The sequence below is a fragment of the Varanus komodoensis genome, unplaced genomic scaffold, assembly GCF_004798865.1.
Source record: "Varanus komodoensis strain SLA01 unplaced genomic scaffold, ASM479886v1 scaffold3, whole genome shotgun sequence".
Lineage (NCBI taxonomy): Eukaryota > Metazoa > Chordata > Lepidosauria > Squamata > Varanidae > Varanus > Varanus komodoensis.
In genome coordinates, this window is record NW_025335761.1 from 64,868,037 (window position 1) to 64,884,154 (window position 16,118).

At 55.0% G+C, this 16,118-nt stretch overlaps 1 protein-coding gene across 3 annotated transcripts; it reads right to left on the reverse strand.

Moving 5' to 3' along the window:
• Nucleotide 1: 1 nt before the first annotated feature.
• On the reverse strand, nt 2-12,566 carry ABHD12B (abhydrolase domain containing 12B). Of its 3 annotated transcripts, none has more exons than XM_044436504.1 (12): nt 12,442-12,566; nt 10,315-10,448; nt 8,197-8,316; nt 7,807-7,837; nt 7,266-7,311; nt 7,044-7,173; nt 4,892-4,929; nt 4,063-4,145; nt 3,430-3,512; nt 2,366-2,444; nt 1,370-1,494; nt 2-145 (listed from the first exon to the last, which is right to left on the reverse strand). In XM_044436504.1, exons 1-12 carry the CDS (start codon nt 12,454-12,456, stop codon nt 121-123), a joined length of 909 nt encoding a protein of 302 aa, XP_044292439.1. In that variant the 5' UTR covers nt 12,457-12,566; the 3' UTR covers nt 2-120. The 3 variants fall into 3 exon arrangements, with proteins under 3 accessions (XP_044292439.1, XP_044292438.1, XP_044292440.1); XM_044436503.1 differs by lacking the exon at nt 12,442-12,566 and adding an exon at nt 8,658-8,760 and having other exon boundaries at nt 10,315-10,443; XM_044436505.1 differs by lacking the exons at nt 2,366-2,444; nt 12,442-12,566 and adding an exon at nt 8,658-8,760 and having other exon boundaries at nt 21-145; nt 10,315-10,443.
• Nucleotides 12,567-16,118: the final 3,552 nt, after the last annotated feature.

Sequence of the window (16,118 nt, forward strand, 5' to 3'; positions counted from 1 at the left end):
AGCGTCTTTTTCACCAGTGACTTTATTATCCGTGGCAAGTCAGTCCGGAAGCAGTGGGAGCTCTCTGTGCAGGGGGCGGGGGTCTCGGCGTCATGGGAGGGGGGCCTTCTGCCGCTGCTGTCACTGGATGCTCTCCAGGAAACCTCTGTGGGGATTGGGAGGCAGACAGGTGGCTTAAAATCGGACCGCCTGGAACCAGCCAGGAACTGCCCATCTGCTCAAGCTGCTGGCTGCCCCAGGGCCGGCACTTTGCCCTGACTGAATCCAGAACTACCTGCATCCCACCTGCACCGGCAGTAAATGTGGGCCGGGTGCTTGCATTTGCACCTGCTGGAGTTGCTCTTACGGTATAAGTGCAGAACTGCAGGTTCAGAACCATCTTGGCAACCGGGGGCCAAGCTCTTTCGGGTTCCCCAGGCGCTTGTCCCCTTCTCACAACCATTTTGTTTTGCGCTTTCCTGGCTTTTGCAAAGCCTTTTCCCTGTTCCAGAAGTTGGATGCATCTCCTAAGGCCTGTCACTGGTGAGAAGTGCTTTAAGCTAACACAGGCTGGGGTTTGTGCCTGGCTCCTCTTTGCTGATGGCTGGGCCTACACCTGGAATGCAGCTCCAAGAACCTCCCCGAAAGGGAACTGGGCTTGAAGAGCTGCGACAGCCCTGCAGTGCGTCACCCACCTGGCAGGACTTTGCTCCGGTGCCCTCACACCGGCTGACACTCACCTGGCTGGCCCAGCAGGGACCTGCCCTGGCACACCTGTGTACTTTGGCAGGATCCGCTCAGCTGTGGTTGCCAAAAGGTCGGCGGATTTCACCGTGTCCCACCAAGTGCTGGAAGCAAAGCAAATTCTGCTTCCCCCCTTAAGCAACCCAAATACGAGCTGGAAAGGCTGTGGCTTCCCTTAGGGGCGACCCAAGAGCTGAGCAGGGCAGGATATTTTGGAGAATTGTCATTCGCGGGGTTGCCGCAACTCGGAATCAACATAATGGGATGGCCCTTGCGTGTCCACCTCCTCTCACTCTGGCCCAGACAACCCAGTGGAGTCCCAACGGAAGCCCAGCAGGTGCCGAGGTCTCCGAAGCCCCGGGCCCCGTCTGCCCAGCGAGGGAGTGCCGAGAACCCCAACCTGGCACTCACACGGGGCCCCTCCGAGCTCTGGGGAAGCGGGCAGGTGCAACCGTCCTGGGCCATGCAGGCTCCCTTGGTTTCACCTCTTTCGCTGCCCCTCGAGACCCTGCCTTCTCCCCCTCCCAACAGGTTTACCAGCCGGGTCTGTCCCTTGACCGGAAGGGTGGGCAATGGCCCCTGGCCCATTCTCCCCTCCCCTCGCCCCGGCCTTTGGAAGGGGCACCAGAGGCTGAGCCGTGCCTACTTCAGAATGGAGGGGAGGTCCGGATGAGAGGAGATGTGGTCATGTCCAAAGCCCAGTTCAGGAGGGAAGGAGATAAACTTGATGTTCTCTTTCTTCGTGGAGGCATTGTAGGCCATCTCAAAGAGCTGTGTACATGTGGGGAGAACAGAAAGGCCTGAAACGCCGGCCCTTGGGCCTTAAGCAGGCTTCCCAGTGCCCCACCAAGCCCAGAAACGCCCCACGGATGGCCTGCCTGGCATCTCTGGGGGAAACGGGGCCCACTGCCTGCTCAGAGGTGCTTTCTAGCCAGGCCACATGCCGAGTGGCCTGAGAGTTTCCATCTCCGAATCGGTGGGAGGGGAGCAAGAAGGTTCCTCAAAGGTCAACCCTGGAGCATTTTCCGTGCATCCTCGACTATCAGTGCAGGGACCTGACGCCCTGACCAACCTGTTTTGCCTCTGGGGGATAAGAGCATCAAAGGACAAGGGCCCCTCCTGAGCCAGGGCTCTGTTTCAGCACTGCTTTTGCAAGATCCTTGTGCCATGAGTTCGCCAAACCCCCCTTCTACGGACATCTGCACAAGCGTGCAGTGCGGAGCCCCATCCGGAAGTGGCTGGGTTGCGGAGAAGTCAAAGCAGGTGGCCGAAGCACAGCTCCAGCGGAGCTTCTCCGTGATGGACGGCTCTCTCGGGCTCGCCACTGTACCATTCGTTCGGAGCTGCTCATCTAGGGTGAGGAGGAGGGATCATCCAGGCGACCAAACAGGCAGCTTTGCAAATGGGGACGCAACTGTTCCTGCCCTTTCGGTGCCGAAAGAAGCCGCAGTGGTGGGCACATGGGCTGATAGGCTTTCAAGCACCTTTCCATGGAAGCATGAAAGGCCACTGGGTGTAGTGTGGGAAACCAACGCGTCCCAGTGAGGTAAGCAGGTAGCGGAAGGGATGCTCCGTCCATTCCCAGTAATTCCCTGTCTTCCTTTTAAAGAGGCACCTCAAAGCAGGAACAGGGCTCAGCTACCTTTCTTCCCAGGTGGACAGGGATGACCATGTCGTCTTCCGAGTGCAAGATCAAGAACGGATTGGACAGCACCTTAACACTGTGAACGGAAAAAAGCAGGACTTTGGACCAAGGGCTGTGCTTGGCCTGCCTTTATCCTGCTTTTCAGCCCCCACCTCCCAATACGGCTCAGGGCAAGAAAGGCTCGGTTTGTCAGCACATTAAAGAAATCCCGGGCCAGTTTGGGGGTGACGCTCTGCGCATTTAGACGGAAGAAGAGGCCGAAAGCTCCTGGCAGGTCAGGAGAGTCTGTCTCCATGTCCCTCTCAACATGGGAAGGGGAAACGCACGTCGGCAGGGTCGCCTCGCTGCTTCCCATCTGCACACCCCAACGGTGGGTATGCCGGGCCACGCCTGGGCAAGGGGCTCCAGCTCCTGGGAAGCCTGCGGAAGCTGGATTTATGGCTGGAAGGGAGGGTGGCGCATGGGGGGTGGAAGGAAGCAGCCCTGGGACAGCCGGCCCCTGAGAGGAGCCGGGGTGCTGGGAAGGACGGGGCAGCCGCCCTGCGGGGCCCCTCTTGCGGCCTGCACTGGCACGGGCCCATCAAGGCTTGGCTGCCTCCAGGAGAAGGGGGGCAGAAAGGTCCGAGCCTCGCAGGTGCTGGCGGGACACTCGTACGCCCGTTTCTTGCGCGGCACGGTTGTCCCTGCCCAGACCGTCGCTGCACATTTGCACCTTGACCAAGCCATCCTGGGCATGTCTACTCGGAAGCAAGTCGCATTACTTTGAGGGAGACGCTCTGTCGCCGCCTTGCAGACTGAAAGGTTGGGTAAGACCACCGAGCGGCGGGAATAACGGGGTGAGCGTGCCTCCATCTCGGCTCCGGCAAGGCAGTGGCCCAAACCCTGGCCCGGATCCACTATGGGGCACAGCGGGGCAGAGTACCCGCTCTCCTCTAGAGCAAGAAGCGTCTGTCGTGCTGCTATTGCGCAGCCGGGAAATAAAACGGAGCGTGATGCGGGCCAAGGAGGCCCCAGGTCAAGAGCAGGACTCGCTCGCACGCTTTTGCACGCGCCAGACTCACTTTTTGTCGTTGGGAAAGTGCATGTCCGCTCGCGCCATGGTGTCTAGGATTAAATACTCGAAGCCGGGGAACTTGCGGTAGATCTGGTGCAGGGAAAGAGAGCCTCGCGTGAGAAGCCGCCGGGCGAGACCGAGCGACTGGAAGCGCGGACAGTTTCCATGGCTGGAAATTCCTTGGCCTGTGGCGAGCCAAAGGCCCACATTGTTCCCTGAACCATAAATATACATGCCAAAGCATTAAGAGGCCCCAAATAGAATCCCTTTGTTTTCTTGGCTTTCCTTTTTCCGAAGATTGCTGAATTTCAGAGGGAGGTGAAAGTGCAAACTTCTGTGCCAAGAAAGAAGTTCCACTCGTGGTGTTCCAGTAACCCAGTGCCCTCCAGGTGCTTTGAACTACAACGCCCATAAGCCCAAGACAGCTGGGAACTGTAGTCCAAACATCGGGAGGGCGTGGTTGACTACTCTGCTCCACGCATTTTCTCTGGCGCACGCGCACGCGCACAGCCTGAAGTCAGTTCTCCGCATGCACTCCAGAAGGTCCCCGCAGAGCTCGAGTAAGTGAGCCACGCCACTTCATGTGGTTCTCGGGGGCACTCAAAACGCTGCCACATGCTGCGGCTCGAGCCAGACCTACTTTGGTGATGGGGATATTGGCTGCTGCCTCCCGGATGTTTGTGTAAGGCGCCTCCAGGACGATGGCGTCCAGAACAGTCCCATCTGTGGGGGGGGAGGCAAGAGGATTAGAATGGGAGGCACCCGAGCGAGGCGCAAGGCCAAAGCCCTGGCGTGGGGCGGGCTGCTTCCTTTGTGCTTCAGGAGACCGCAGAAGCAGACCTCGGGGCGGGGGGGGGGGGGGGGGGCCAGCCTCCACCGTGCGTCCGGGCCTAGCCCCTGGCAGGGGCCGAAAGTTCTGCGGGGGGGCAGAAGGAGCCTTCCCCTCTGCCATCAGCGAGCGCCCATTCACAAAACCTTGATGGCGCTGAGCCGATCTGCCCAGAATCGGAGCCGGCTCCCCCTCCAGGCGGGGTGGGGGGTCCGCCGTTCCACGGCTTCTTGCCAGGCCCTCCCTCAAGAAAGGCTGGGAGTCCCCACACATTCACTGACATGGGTGGGGGTCCCCCGCAGGCCCTCCCCATGGCGTTCCCCTTCACACATCACAAGGGGAGCGGAGGGATCCCTCCCCTGGTTTGGGCCCAGCGCCAGCAGGCGGGACCCCCTGGAGAAGACCCTCCTGCTGGGTGAAGTCGAAGGCAGGGGAGGAGGAAAGCCAGCTAGGAGAGGGGTCGACTCCATCGGGGAGGCCGCAGCCGGGAGCTGAGCGGGGCTGTGACGGACAAGGCGGTTCAGAAGGTGCTCATTGCAAGGGTCGCCCTGAGCTGCAGGTGGCTGGACGGCAGGTCACAACAGCACAGGTAACGGGGGAGACCGAAAAATTCAAACAGCCCCCTCCAAAGGGGCCTTACCTTTTTTCTTCAGCTTCATAGCCGTGTTGGTGGAAATTCTATGGGGAAAAAGGACAGACAGGCACTCTCAGGGACAAAGGGAACTTTCTGAAGGAATCTGTTGTTCTCACCTAGTACTAAACCTTAGTCCGGCTTTGGGTGGGCTTCTGTGATGGACGAGTCCTGCCTTCCAAACGGAAACTCCACAACCTGATGACCCCAAAGGAGCACCGCAGGGAGAAAGTTAGACTGAGGCTTTTCCCTGACACACTGCCTTTCTACATGCAGGGACCAAGGGAACAAGTGCCTGATTTTCCCATCCCATGAGCCTCAAGCTGTGAATTCTACCAACGCCATAAAAATGAGGGCATTTGGGTGGAATGCATATTTACAGCTTTCTTGTAATCGACTGTTACACAATGCCCCTGGATGACTGAGCAAGTCAAGCGAAGGCATCGATCAAAAGATAACAGCACTGATCATTAAGCTGTTAAAAACCGCCCTGAAATCACCAGTTTGCTTGGTCTGCGCTTTCCCCGCACAAAATGAGGATAAAATCTTTCATCTTCAAAAATATTGCACGGAATCAGTCCGGTAGCGAGAAAGCATGTGGGCAGCTCGGATCACTCAATGTACAAGGGGGTCTTCGAAAAGTTTCTGCACTTTTATATTTTATGAGTATATTTTATATATTTTTTGCTGATGGCATTAAAACGTTGGTACGATGCTGGGAAAATGCATCGCAAAGGAAGGTGACGATGTAGAAATTTGTTTTTGAAATTCTTAATAAGAGTTTTTAAAAGTGTGGAAATTTTTCAAAGACCTCTTGTACAATCACACTGGAGCAGGGACTTCACACTGGTTCTTGCACTGGCCTGCCTCGCAGGCATGTTGTAAAGACGACTAGTGTACTAACATATGTGGAGTTATGTTAACTTCTCTCAGAAGTACCAGAATTTTCTCTCTCTTCCTTTCCGGGCATTTTTATCTGGTGTTCTGTTTTAAAAAGGTACTCGACACAGCTAAGAAAACGCACAAGATACAGCACATTAACCAACAAAACACCTAAAAGGATAAATTTTTATCCTTTTGGACCAAACCAGAGTTTGGAATATTGTCACAACAGAAAAGCCTTTTAAAAGCCCCTTAATGCAGTCTAGTCGTCTCCACATGGAGGCTTCCGGGTGTGCTGAGCTATCGTTCCCCAAACGGTACCATGAGCTGGTCCCAAATCACAGAATCAAAGAACAGTGGGGTTGGAAGGTGCCAGGAAGCCCACTGGGTTGAACCCGCTGCTCAGTGCAGGACTCCAATTCAAATATCGCTGACAGGTGCCTGTCCAACTGCCTCCAGGATGGGAGAGCCCCCCAGGCACCAAGGCCACCGGCGGCTTTGCCATCCTGCTTGAAGAATGAGGAAGTTTTTCCCGATGTCCAGCTGGAATCTGGCTTCCTGCCACTTGAGCTCATCATTCTGAACATGAGCCAGCGGCGTGATGCAGTGGTTAAGAAGGCAAACACCATCCTTGGGTATATAGCAGAAGCGTGGCTTCCAGGTCTAGGGAGGTGTTGCTTCTGCTCTACACAACTCTGGCGCACCCACAACTGGAGTACTGCATCCAGTTCTGAGCTCCACATTACAGGAGAGACAGAGCTAGGTTGGAATCGGCTCAGCGCAGGGGCACAGGAGTGGAAGCCGGGTTGGGAGGGGTGGCATAGGAGGAGAGATGGGGGAACGGGGTCTTTTTGGCCTGGAGGAGAGGAGACCAAGGGGATCTTTTAGCGTCTTAGAGGTATGTAAGGGGGTGTCACGTGGAGGAGGACCACGAGCCGTTCTCCCCTGCAGTGGAGGGCAGGGCGCTTTCCAGTGGGGCAAAGCTCGAGGAACCAGGCTTCAGCTTGGATGTCAGGAAGTACTTCCTGATGGTCAGGACCCCAAGGGTATGGAATGGGCTTCCACAGGGGGTGGTGGAGGCCCCACCAGTGAGGGTGCGCAAGGAAAGTTTGGACAACCACAGGTTGGGGATTGCATGACTGCAGCCGGCTGGAGCCAGAGGTCAGTCTAGATGCCCCACGAACCCCCTTCTGACTCACTGTGTTTCGTGTTCCTTTTCTAGGCTAGTCAGTCTAAATGCACCTTGCAGGCCTCACGGGACAAGAAAGGTCAAGCGTACCCCGTGCCCAGGGAGTGCCCCCACAGGACGACGGTGCTGCTCCCGCTCCGCTCCTTCACCCAGTCGTAAACACACAGAATGTCCTTCGTGAAGCCGTCCTCACTTGGCTCCCCCGTGGAGTCCGCGTAGCCTGCGGGGGGGGGGGGGCATCAGATCGCGCATTAGAGGAGCCCCCGATCACGTCACCCAAGACCTGGACAGGAGTTCTGCGTGGGAACCTACCTCTGTAGTCAACAGCGACCACGTGAAAGCCACCTTCGCTCATCACCTGTTGAACAGATCAGCCTGCGTTAAGCACGCTTCAGAGAGGAGGCTTTATTTTCAAGGATGCTGCAACCCACGTTTATTGCCTCGTAAACTCTTCAAGCACGTCCGCGCGATCTGGGGCTCCCAAGGATGCCGCATGCCGCCCAACGGTGGGGAAGAACCTTCCTCCGCTGCGGGAGTCGACACCAAAGAGGCCGCGAGGGAGGTGCCAAGGAAGGCATCCCGGGGGGCTTTTCCCCGCTGGGCAGCACCCAAAGGGCCGGAAAGGTTCCCATCTCCGCTCACTAAGTCGGCTGAGAAGGGCAGATTGGCAGCACAAGAAAGGGAATCAGGCACACCCAGTTACCAGCCTGGCTGAAAGCTGGCGCCAAGCTCAGCAGCCACCTGCTGCTTTCCGGCACGCCACAATAGCGCCAGCACACAGAAGAGGCCGCGAGAGCAGCGCATGCTGGGGAGGGGGGCAAAAGATCTTCCCCAGGGTCTGGGGAGCATTTACCTTTATGAATTTAACTCTGTGACTTGTTGCCCTGTAAGAGAGTACAGAAATTAGGTGCCTCTGGATTGGTGCCTCTGGATGGAGCCGCTAAGGGAACAGGAAGAGCTGCAGGCCGTTTTTCTCCACCAGGTACACATCCAATCTATATATTTGGGGGTTTCCAAACCAGGTCCACCGCTCTGAAATGTTCCCCCTTCCTCCACCCTTTCCGGATACAGCTCTGCATGCAAGCTTTTTCTTTTGAGCCAGGAAATATCTGAAGAATCATAAATTATAATTGTGTCGAGGCGAGTCAAGACAGTGAGAGAGAGAGAGAGAGAGAGTGTTGGGGGGGGACACCAGCTTTGCTCCTCCTTTGGATTTGCAAAGCCCTAACAGAGCAAGGCTCACCTGGTACCCCCGTTGCCATGGAGATAGATGATGATGGGATTAGCATCCGAGAGGGCCTCTTCGTGCCAGCTGAGGTCCTTCCCCTCCGATTCCTTCCATCTGTTGTGCGGAAGAGCATGCCTGTGAAAGAAGCGAGGGCAGTGGTCACGGCTCCTCCAGAAGCCGGGGCTCCACTGCGGATGCCGAAGAGTCTGGCTGCATCTGCCAGCATCAATGAACGAGCAAAGCCCCAGAGAAACCGGCTGTTTACAATCCAGGCTGGCACAGAGGCACTCCCACGCAGAGGCGAGCAGGTCCGAGAGCAAGCCTGCCCCAGCCACCCTGCCCCTTCACCCTATGGGTCCCAGTGCCCAGCCCTGAACCCGAGCGAGCCTCCCAGCAAGACGTGTGCACCCGGAATCCCACACCAAGGCAGAGTCGGGACCATGCAAGACAGATGCGGCCGACAGCCGCCGGCTCACCAAACGCCAAAGGTGACCCCTGGTTCAGAGGTGAGATAGAAGTTGACAGTGTGATTCAAATAGATGCCAGGGTTCTGGAAATCTGCCCACAAGGGAACCACCACTGCAAGAGAAATGCAGGGAGACGTCTGCTTCCTGGGAAGGACTGTCACAGAAACACAGAAGCAGAGCGAGCCAGGAGGGGTCCCCGGGCCATCTAGTCTGACCCCGGCTCCAGCCGGCTCTGCCCATAGAAACACAGAAGCAGAGCGAGCCAGGAGGGGCCTCCCGGGCCATCTAGTCTGACCCCGGCTCCAGCCAGCTCTGCTCATAGAAACACAGAGGCAGAGCAAGGCAGAAGGGGTCCCCGGGCCATCTAGTCTGACCCCGGCTCCAGCCAGCTCTGCTCATAGAAACACAGAGGCAGAGCAAGGCAGAAGGGGTCCCCGGGCCATCTAGTCTGACCCCAGCTCCAGCCGGCTCCGCTCATGACATGCCCGCCATGTGCACGTCCAGCCTGTCCTTGAACAAGATCAGTGGCATCACTGGTGTCAAGTGAGCACCTGAACCTGGGAGCCAGCCTTGCACGGAGTCAGGCCTTGCTCTGTCACTCTGGTCACCATGGACTGGCCAGCAGTGGCTCTCTGGGGCATATTATATTATATTATTTAAAACTTTTGTAGACCGTCCCATTACTGAAGTCTTGGGATGGTTTAACAATACAAAATGTAAAGAAAAAATAATTTAAACACAGCGTCCTAAAATTGAGCAAAAATAACACCCCAATTAAAACACTCAGGTCTTAAAACATTGGGAAAATAAAAAGGGTTTGGCCTGGCGCTGAAAAGAATAAAGTGATGGCGTCAGGCAAGTCTCTCTGAGGAGCACATTCCACAATCGGGGTGCCACCACAGAGAAGGCCCTTTTCTGGGTCATCACCCTCCTGCTCTCCTTCAGGGAGGGCAGAGAAGGGCGTCTGCCCCAGATTTTAAGGGGTGGGCAGGCGCATATGGGAGGAGACGCTCCTATTAAATTTCTGTGCTGCCCATCAGCCCAAAGGCTGTCTGGCCAGAGAAGAATTTTCTCTGCCAGCCCTGCCTTGGCCTCACACGCGGGCCCTGCCATCAGACACACACCATGCAAGTCTACGCGCGTGCAGACAGGAAAACATCTGAACCAGGCAAAATGCAGGTGATACGATACCAAAATACCACCCAGAAGAGCAAACCAACCGCCACCGTTTGTGCATCCAATCATTCACTTAAACTTTTAAAAAGATGACCTCAGTGCAGAAGCTGCACTGGAACAAGCCACGATGTTTATAAGGGCAGCGCAGCTGGGCTGGGACTTCATCCAAGTTTCTGCACCGAAATGTTGGTTTGTTCCTGCCTCGGCTCTTTAGCAGTATTGCAATGTACTCCATTGCAACAGGAATTGATGGTTATGCCAATCCATGTTGCATTTTAAAATGTCTCTCTGTAGGAATTTTTAAAACCTATTACAATACTTTTAAAAGTTAGCACTTATAAAGGATTCTTTGAACAGTCGAATGGCATAAAAGAGGGACAGACGTGGGTCCAGGATCGGTGAGTGACTAACTTATGGAGTATCACAAGCTAACAGGGATTTTAATACTCCAGTGAAAGGCCAACAGCAGGTAAGCAAACGGAGTACTTACAAAAATTGAGATAGACAAACTTTCGTAACAGCGAAGGAAATATTCGGATCAGGAAGGGCACAGAGACGTACATAATTAAGACATTCAGTAGGAGCATCTTGATTGCTTTTATCTGAAGCCATCTCAGAAATTCCCTGAAAGAAAAGGAGATGCCGTCTAATGCGGGACTGGCATTAGTTTTGGTTTTGCTCTTTATTGTGTTGTCAGTTGTTTGCTTGACCATTGGCTTATTTGGGATGCCTTTCCTTAAGCTTTTCTTACAACTTTTGTGCAAGGTAGGCCAGCATGAATATCGCCAGAAAGAAAATGAAAAGGCTGAGCTCAAACATGCATCTGGCAGAGGCGAGCTTGGAGCCGAAGACTTCCTCGTGTGCAATTCAGCCTTTGGGCCACTGGGCTTGGTTAGCCCCAAGTCAAACAAGACACCAGGTACCAAAAAAGCAAACCGAACACCCACACAATTCGCACCATCCACTTTCCATTCCACTCTGAGCATATCTATACTGTACATTGGGCTCTGTGCACATAATCCTTCTGACGATCCCGTAAGGGAGGCCAATAAAATGATGTTCCACAACCTGTTTACCAAGTTGCAGCCGCCAAGTCTCCCAACTCAGTGCCTGAAATACAAGACCTGGATTCTTGCAATCATGAGTGAAACGTTCCCACACCAGCTAAGGAGAAAAATATCTCTAAACATTTCCCTTTTATTAAAAAAGCAAGGAGGAGAGAGAGGAGGTTTTTCACAACGTGCTCATCTCCACAATCAAAAAAGCCCCCCTTCACCTGGGTAACCATAGTGACTTGGTGAAACATAGAAACAGAGCGAGTCAGAAGGGGCCTCCGAGGCCATCTAGTCTGACCCCTGGCTCCAGCCAGCTCCGCTCACGACATGCCTACCATGTGCATGTTTAGCCTATCCTTGAACACCCTCACTGGTGGGGCCTCAATGACCTCCTGTGGAAGCCCATTCCATGACCTAGGGTCCTAACCGTCAGGAAGCGCTTCCTGGCGTCCAGCTTGAATCTTGGCTCCCTGAGCTTTGCTCATTGGAGCACATCCTGCCCTCCACTGCAGGGCAAACGGTCATGACCCACCTCTGCGTGGCACCCCCTCATGTACCTGTATGCCACCAACAGCCCTTGCTGAAGGGGGCTGAGAGAGAGAGTCCCCCCTCCCCTTCTCAGGGGAACCTAAAGGGTCCATCGCAGCAAGCAGTTTGGTGGGCGATTTGGGACGGACATACAGAAAGACCTTATCAAACGACGCGTCGGTGAAGGCCGGAATTCTCTGCCCTCTTCCTGGGGGAACACGGACGCTGGTGCAAGCTGTCGGGCCCCCTGTCCATCTGTCTGAGCGTGGCCAGGCCTGCTGGCGGTTTGCTGCCAGGGCTCAGAGAGAGAAGGGTTCTCTCCTCACCTGCTCCGAGAGCCTTTCCCCGGCCAAGCAGACTCGATTGACCCCGGAGCCCTCCACCCACACCCAGAACCAGCAACGAAGCAGCTTAACCTCAGGTTAACACCTTAACATCAGGTGTGGAATGATGGGATTAAGCTTGCTCTTGTACGGAAGAGTAACAATTGCATCCACGAGAAGAAATGCAGAAGAGCAAAGGCAGCTTTGCTTTCCAGTTTCAGGGGCGCAACCACCAGCAGCCCAGGGCTGGAACGCTGAACCCGATCAGCTTGGCCTGGTGAAGGGCGTCACCCAGCATCCTGCTGGATGGGAAGAGAGAGGAAGAGGCGTGGGTCCCCCAGAGGAAGAAAGGGGGTGGCAGGGAAAGGGGAGAGAAACAGGGTAGCCAGAGGGGGCATTAGGGGATGCCCCACTGAGGGCGCAGTTCCGTATTTTGCATTTGGTGCTCCGAGCTGCTGGAAAGCCATCTGTCCTGCCATGTCCGGACACCTGCTAAAATAGGTACGGGGGCTCTGATGCACCTGCTTCCCCTGGATGAGCCTGCTTTTTGCCCAGGTGCGGTCCTCTTCCCGCTTCCCCTCCCTGAAGACATCACAGAGGCTTGCAAGCACACAGAAATTAGCATCTGCGGATCTGTCTGTCTGTCTGTCTGTCTGTCTGTCTAAGGTTTTTGTATCCCGCCCTTTGCAGCGTCTCGGGGCTGCCACTCACGTGCGAGCTGTTCATCCGGTATCATTTCCATACCTAGCTCCGCTGCTGGGGGCAGTGGGGGGCAGGCGGAGAGAGCGTTTGGCCGCTGGCTGCAGCCTTGCTCAGAAACCCACACGCCCAGCCCGCCTCTGCAAGAATGTGTCCCCTGTTCTTGCTCAATCCTGTTTTGTGCGATTGTTGAGCAAGGCAAGCGTGGAACGAACTGTGCAAGGACGTGAGTAAGCCATAGGGGAGTATCTGCCTGCCCATCTGGCTGCGCAACCCCCTCCCTGCACGGGAACCGTCTCACTGCCACCCCGTCACCCACCCGCGAGGCGGCTAATGCACGCTTTTGCTTTCATAAGGGAGATCCCGGGGGAAGATGCAGCTTGCAGCCTTTGGCCCTGATGCAACGCTTGGCTCCGTGGCAGCAGCCTTGCCCAAGCAACCCGCCACCAATTCGAAGTTGTGCAAGACAACCGAAGGCTCTCTCGAGGGGATGCTTTGGGAAAAACTCGAAACACCCCGCCTTCGGGCCAGTGCCTCAACAAGTTCAGATGCCGCATGAACAAAGAGACCGTTCAAAAGAATCAGGCCTCAAACAAGCAGACGGGTGTTGCTTTTTGGGTTGGCATGCACAACCGTCGAAACCACCTCCAAAAATCACACTTCCTCAGTGCCTGGACATCGGGCTGATGTCAAGCTCACGGGGAGAAAACCATGACGAATGTTGAAGAGTCAGAGAGGCGGCTTCCGGGCAGCTCCACTGATCTCCAGGAAGCTCAGAAGATGGGAATTTGGGTTAGGTGTCGTCAGCCTAGCAGGGCATCACCAGAGGAAAGACCAGCCAAACTTCCTTGATCCTGCCAGATGTTGCCTTATTTTAACTCAAAATCATCCATCAGGAGTAGACAGGAAAAGACCGCTTTTGAAGTGCAGCAATTAACTTTCTGGGAAATGGGAAGCGATACTCAAAAAGTGTTAATTGCAGCTACGTTAAGTTCCTGACAACGACTGAGTTCACACAGTAAAACAACCCACAGCTGGCAAACTATGGGCTGTTTGTGAGCACACAGAAGTGGCAAGAGAGCTAGCTCACACGAGCGCACTCATTTCCGTTTCGCAAAAAATCCAGGAATGCCCCATTGTTGGGACATGCAGCTTGGCACTTGGGTTTAGGGTCAAACGACCCATAGTTTTAAGCACTGCTTTGCCGTCGAGTATCCCAGGGCCTTCCCAGGGCTATTTACAAGCCGCATGGGAACAATCAGCACCCTATAATAAGCAGTTCATTTACTCCTATAAGGACACAACTGAGTATGGGCTGTGTAACTCATACTTAGCAATTATGTGCAAACCAGGTCACCTACGTCTACCTAGTTTTGTTCCAAAGGGTGCTCTCCCAACCCTGCACAACGCTCCTACTCCTTCGTTCCTTTTCTTCCCGGCATGCTCACTGCCCAAAAACAGAGATTTGCTAAGTAAAGGAAAACCAGAAAACCTTCATTGATGCAACATGTTTGAAGAAACCTGGGACATACTAAGATGCGTCAAAGTAACAAATCCGTTAAATTTCCTAGGTACAGTTAACTCCCTATTGCCATAATTGGAGACAAGCTGAGCATTCTAAGTTGCATTAGTTTCTAAATCCTAATACAATGCCGCACGATTTTAATGGGTCATAACGATAGCCTAATCTCATTATACAGTGCCGCCTATGGGCACGGGCAATTTCTGCCTTGTGTTCTTGTTGCTGTTGTTCCCTGCATATTGTTGTTTATTGTGTATTATTATGCTTTAATCTGGTAACACATTCTCTCTTATGCACATGCAGGAACCGGTAAGGGAACGGGAGAAAGGGCCAGAGCACCCCGCTTTGCAACTGCTAGGATTAAATAACAGTGGGAGGCAGAACTGGAGAGAGGTCAGGCTCCACTAAAGGAGTCCAGGGCAGTGGACAGAACAAGCAAGCGCACTGCCCATTTCCAAAGGCACATGCAAAGACCTCCCGCCCGAAGACGGAGTCCCAGATGGGGCCTTTGGCACAAGGAGCTGCATTTTCTCAGCCTGGCTCAAAAACGGACCCACACGGAAAGGAGGAGGAGGAGGCAGCAACGACGACAGAGACCCCCGAGGATCACAGCTCCCCGGCCACGTGGCACAAGAGATCACGGCACACGGCACCCCTGCGCCTGCCTGTCCAAAGCTCCAAACGCCACCTGGAAAGCTGGGCTTGCCTTCGGCCCATTCGGCTGCGCCCTCAGCGGCCCCCCAAGAAGCGGAAGCTGACCGGGGGGGCCCTGGCGTTGGCACCCTTCGTGGGGAGGCGGGGGAGACGGAGCCACGGGCTGGATGTGGGAGAACTTGCTTCGGCTTATCACAGAGGCCGCCTTGCTCCATATGCATAATGAGGAATGCGTGGCAGCTGCCGCTCTTCCGCCACCCTGTATGGATCCCAGCTTTGGGCACGGCAGGCTTGCCCGGACAATGCAGCTTTTCCAGGGGGAAGGGCATAAGTTCTCCTTACACAAAGGCTGGCAGGGAAAACCTCAGCCTGAGAGATCAGCACGTCCTCTTAAGCATCACTTTCGATCTCTCGGAAGTCAGCGTGCAATCCCGGCCGGCTTGGGAACGCCTGTGAAGTTCCATGGACTCACTCCTAGGTACGTGGGCACCCAGCTCCCATCCTGCAATTACCGGGACTCGCACGGGTCATGTGCCTCGCTTTTCTCTCCCGCCCCCAAACCTCCTGCTTGCATCTTGCAAGGAGGCTGTCCTACACCCGAAGCTGACACAGCCAGCCCAGCCAGCCAGCCAGAGGGAATCACAGCTCCCAATGACATGCCAGGAGAGGCCCGTACTTTGGCGGGAGGCCCACGCGCCCCTCACTTCCCAGCATCCTCCGCCTGCGGCAGCTGCCTCACTTTGCCCACTGTAAACTGCAATTGGAGCAGCCGCTTTAATTATAAACGCTGCGTAGGGCTGCCTGTGATTACCACATTCAGAGGCTGAGTCTCAAGCCTCTAGACCTCAGCAAGGGGCCAAAACCGCCTGTGAGCGGCACCCTACCGTGTCTGAGGTCAGGCCACAGGTCTCAGGGGTTGGAATGCTCTTGCCTGCAAGGAGGTTCCCTGTGTGGAGAACAGCTGCACATCAGGAAATGGGCTCTACTCCAGCCCCTTCCTTGACATTTCAACAGCTGACTTCCCCACACAATGGAACATTCCGTTCTGTGGCAGGCCTCCCCCATGTGAAGTCTGAAGTAGTATGGCCCAGAAACTAGTTTTTCCGTGACTGAGAAACCGAGAAACCGCGAGCGAGGGATGCCAGGGTCGTCTCTGCTGAGTGTCAGGCAGGGAAAGCTGGGTGACCTCCTTTCTTTTCTCCTGGGGATGCACAATTTTGAGGAGAAAAACAGCAGCAACAGCGGATGTTAAAAGTCCCTGCTGTTAGTCTGCTCCTGATTCCAGTCTCCAAGGCTTGCTTTGCAGATTTAAAAAATACAACGGGCTGAGAGCAGTCTGTGCATTTATCACGGCCGAGAATGTCAATTTGTACCAAACCCCTCTCTCAAAAAAATGCATTTTATTGAGAGCTGCACCGGGGTCTGTCTCTGGGGTGGAAAGGTGGAATACAGAGAGGTCCGCCTGGCGCCATCGTTATTTGTGGCTTTGGGGCGGCACAGAAATGTTTTAAAT

Excerpts from the sequence above, each read along its gene's own strand:
- ABHD12B (XM_044436503.1), bottom strand. The coding sequence starts at position 10,411 with ATGCTCCTACTGAATGTCTTAATTATGTACGTCTCTGTGCCCTTCCTG. Across the intron at positions 8,761-10,314 it reads GTTTGTCTATCTCAATTTTT|TGGTGGTTCCCTTGTGGGCA; the intron begins GTAAGTACTCCG and ends TTTCTCTTGCAG. Across the intron at positions 3,513-4,062 it reads CCAATATCCCCATCACCAAA|ATCTACCGCAAGTTCCCCGG; the intron begins GTAGGTCTGGCT and ends TCCCTGCACCAG.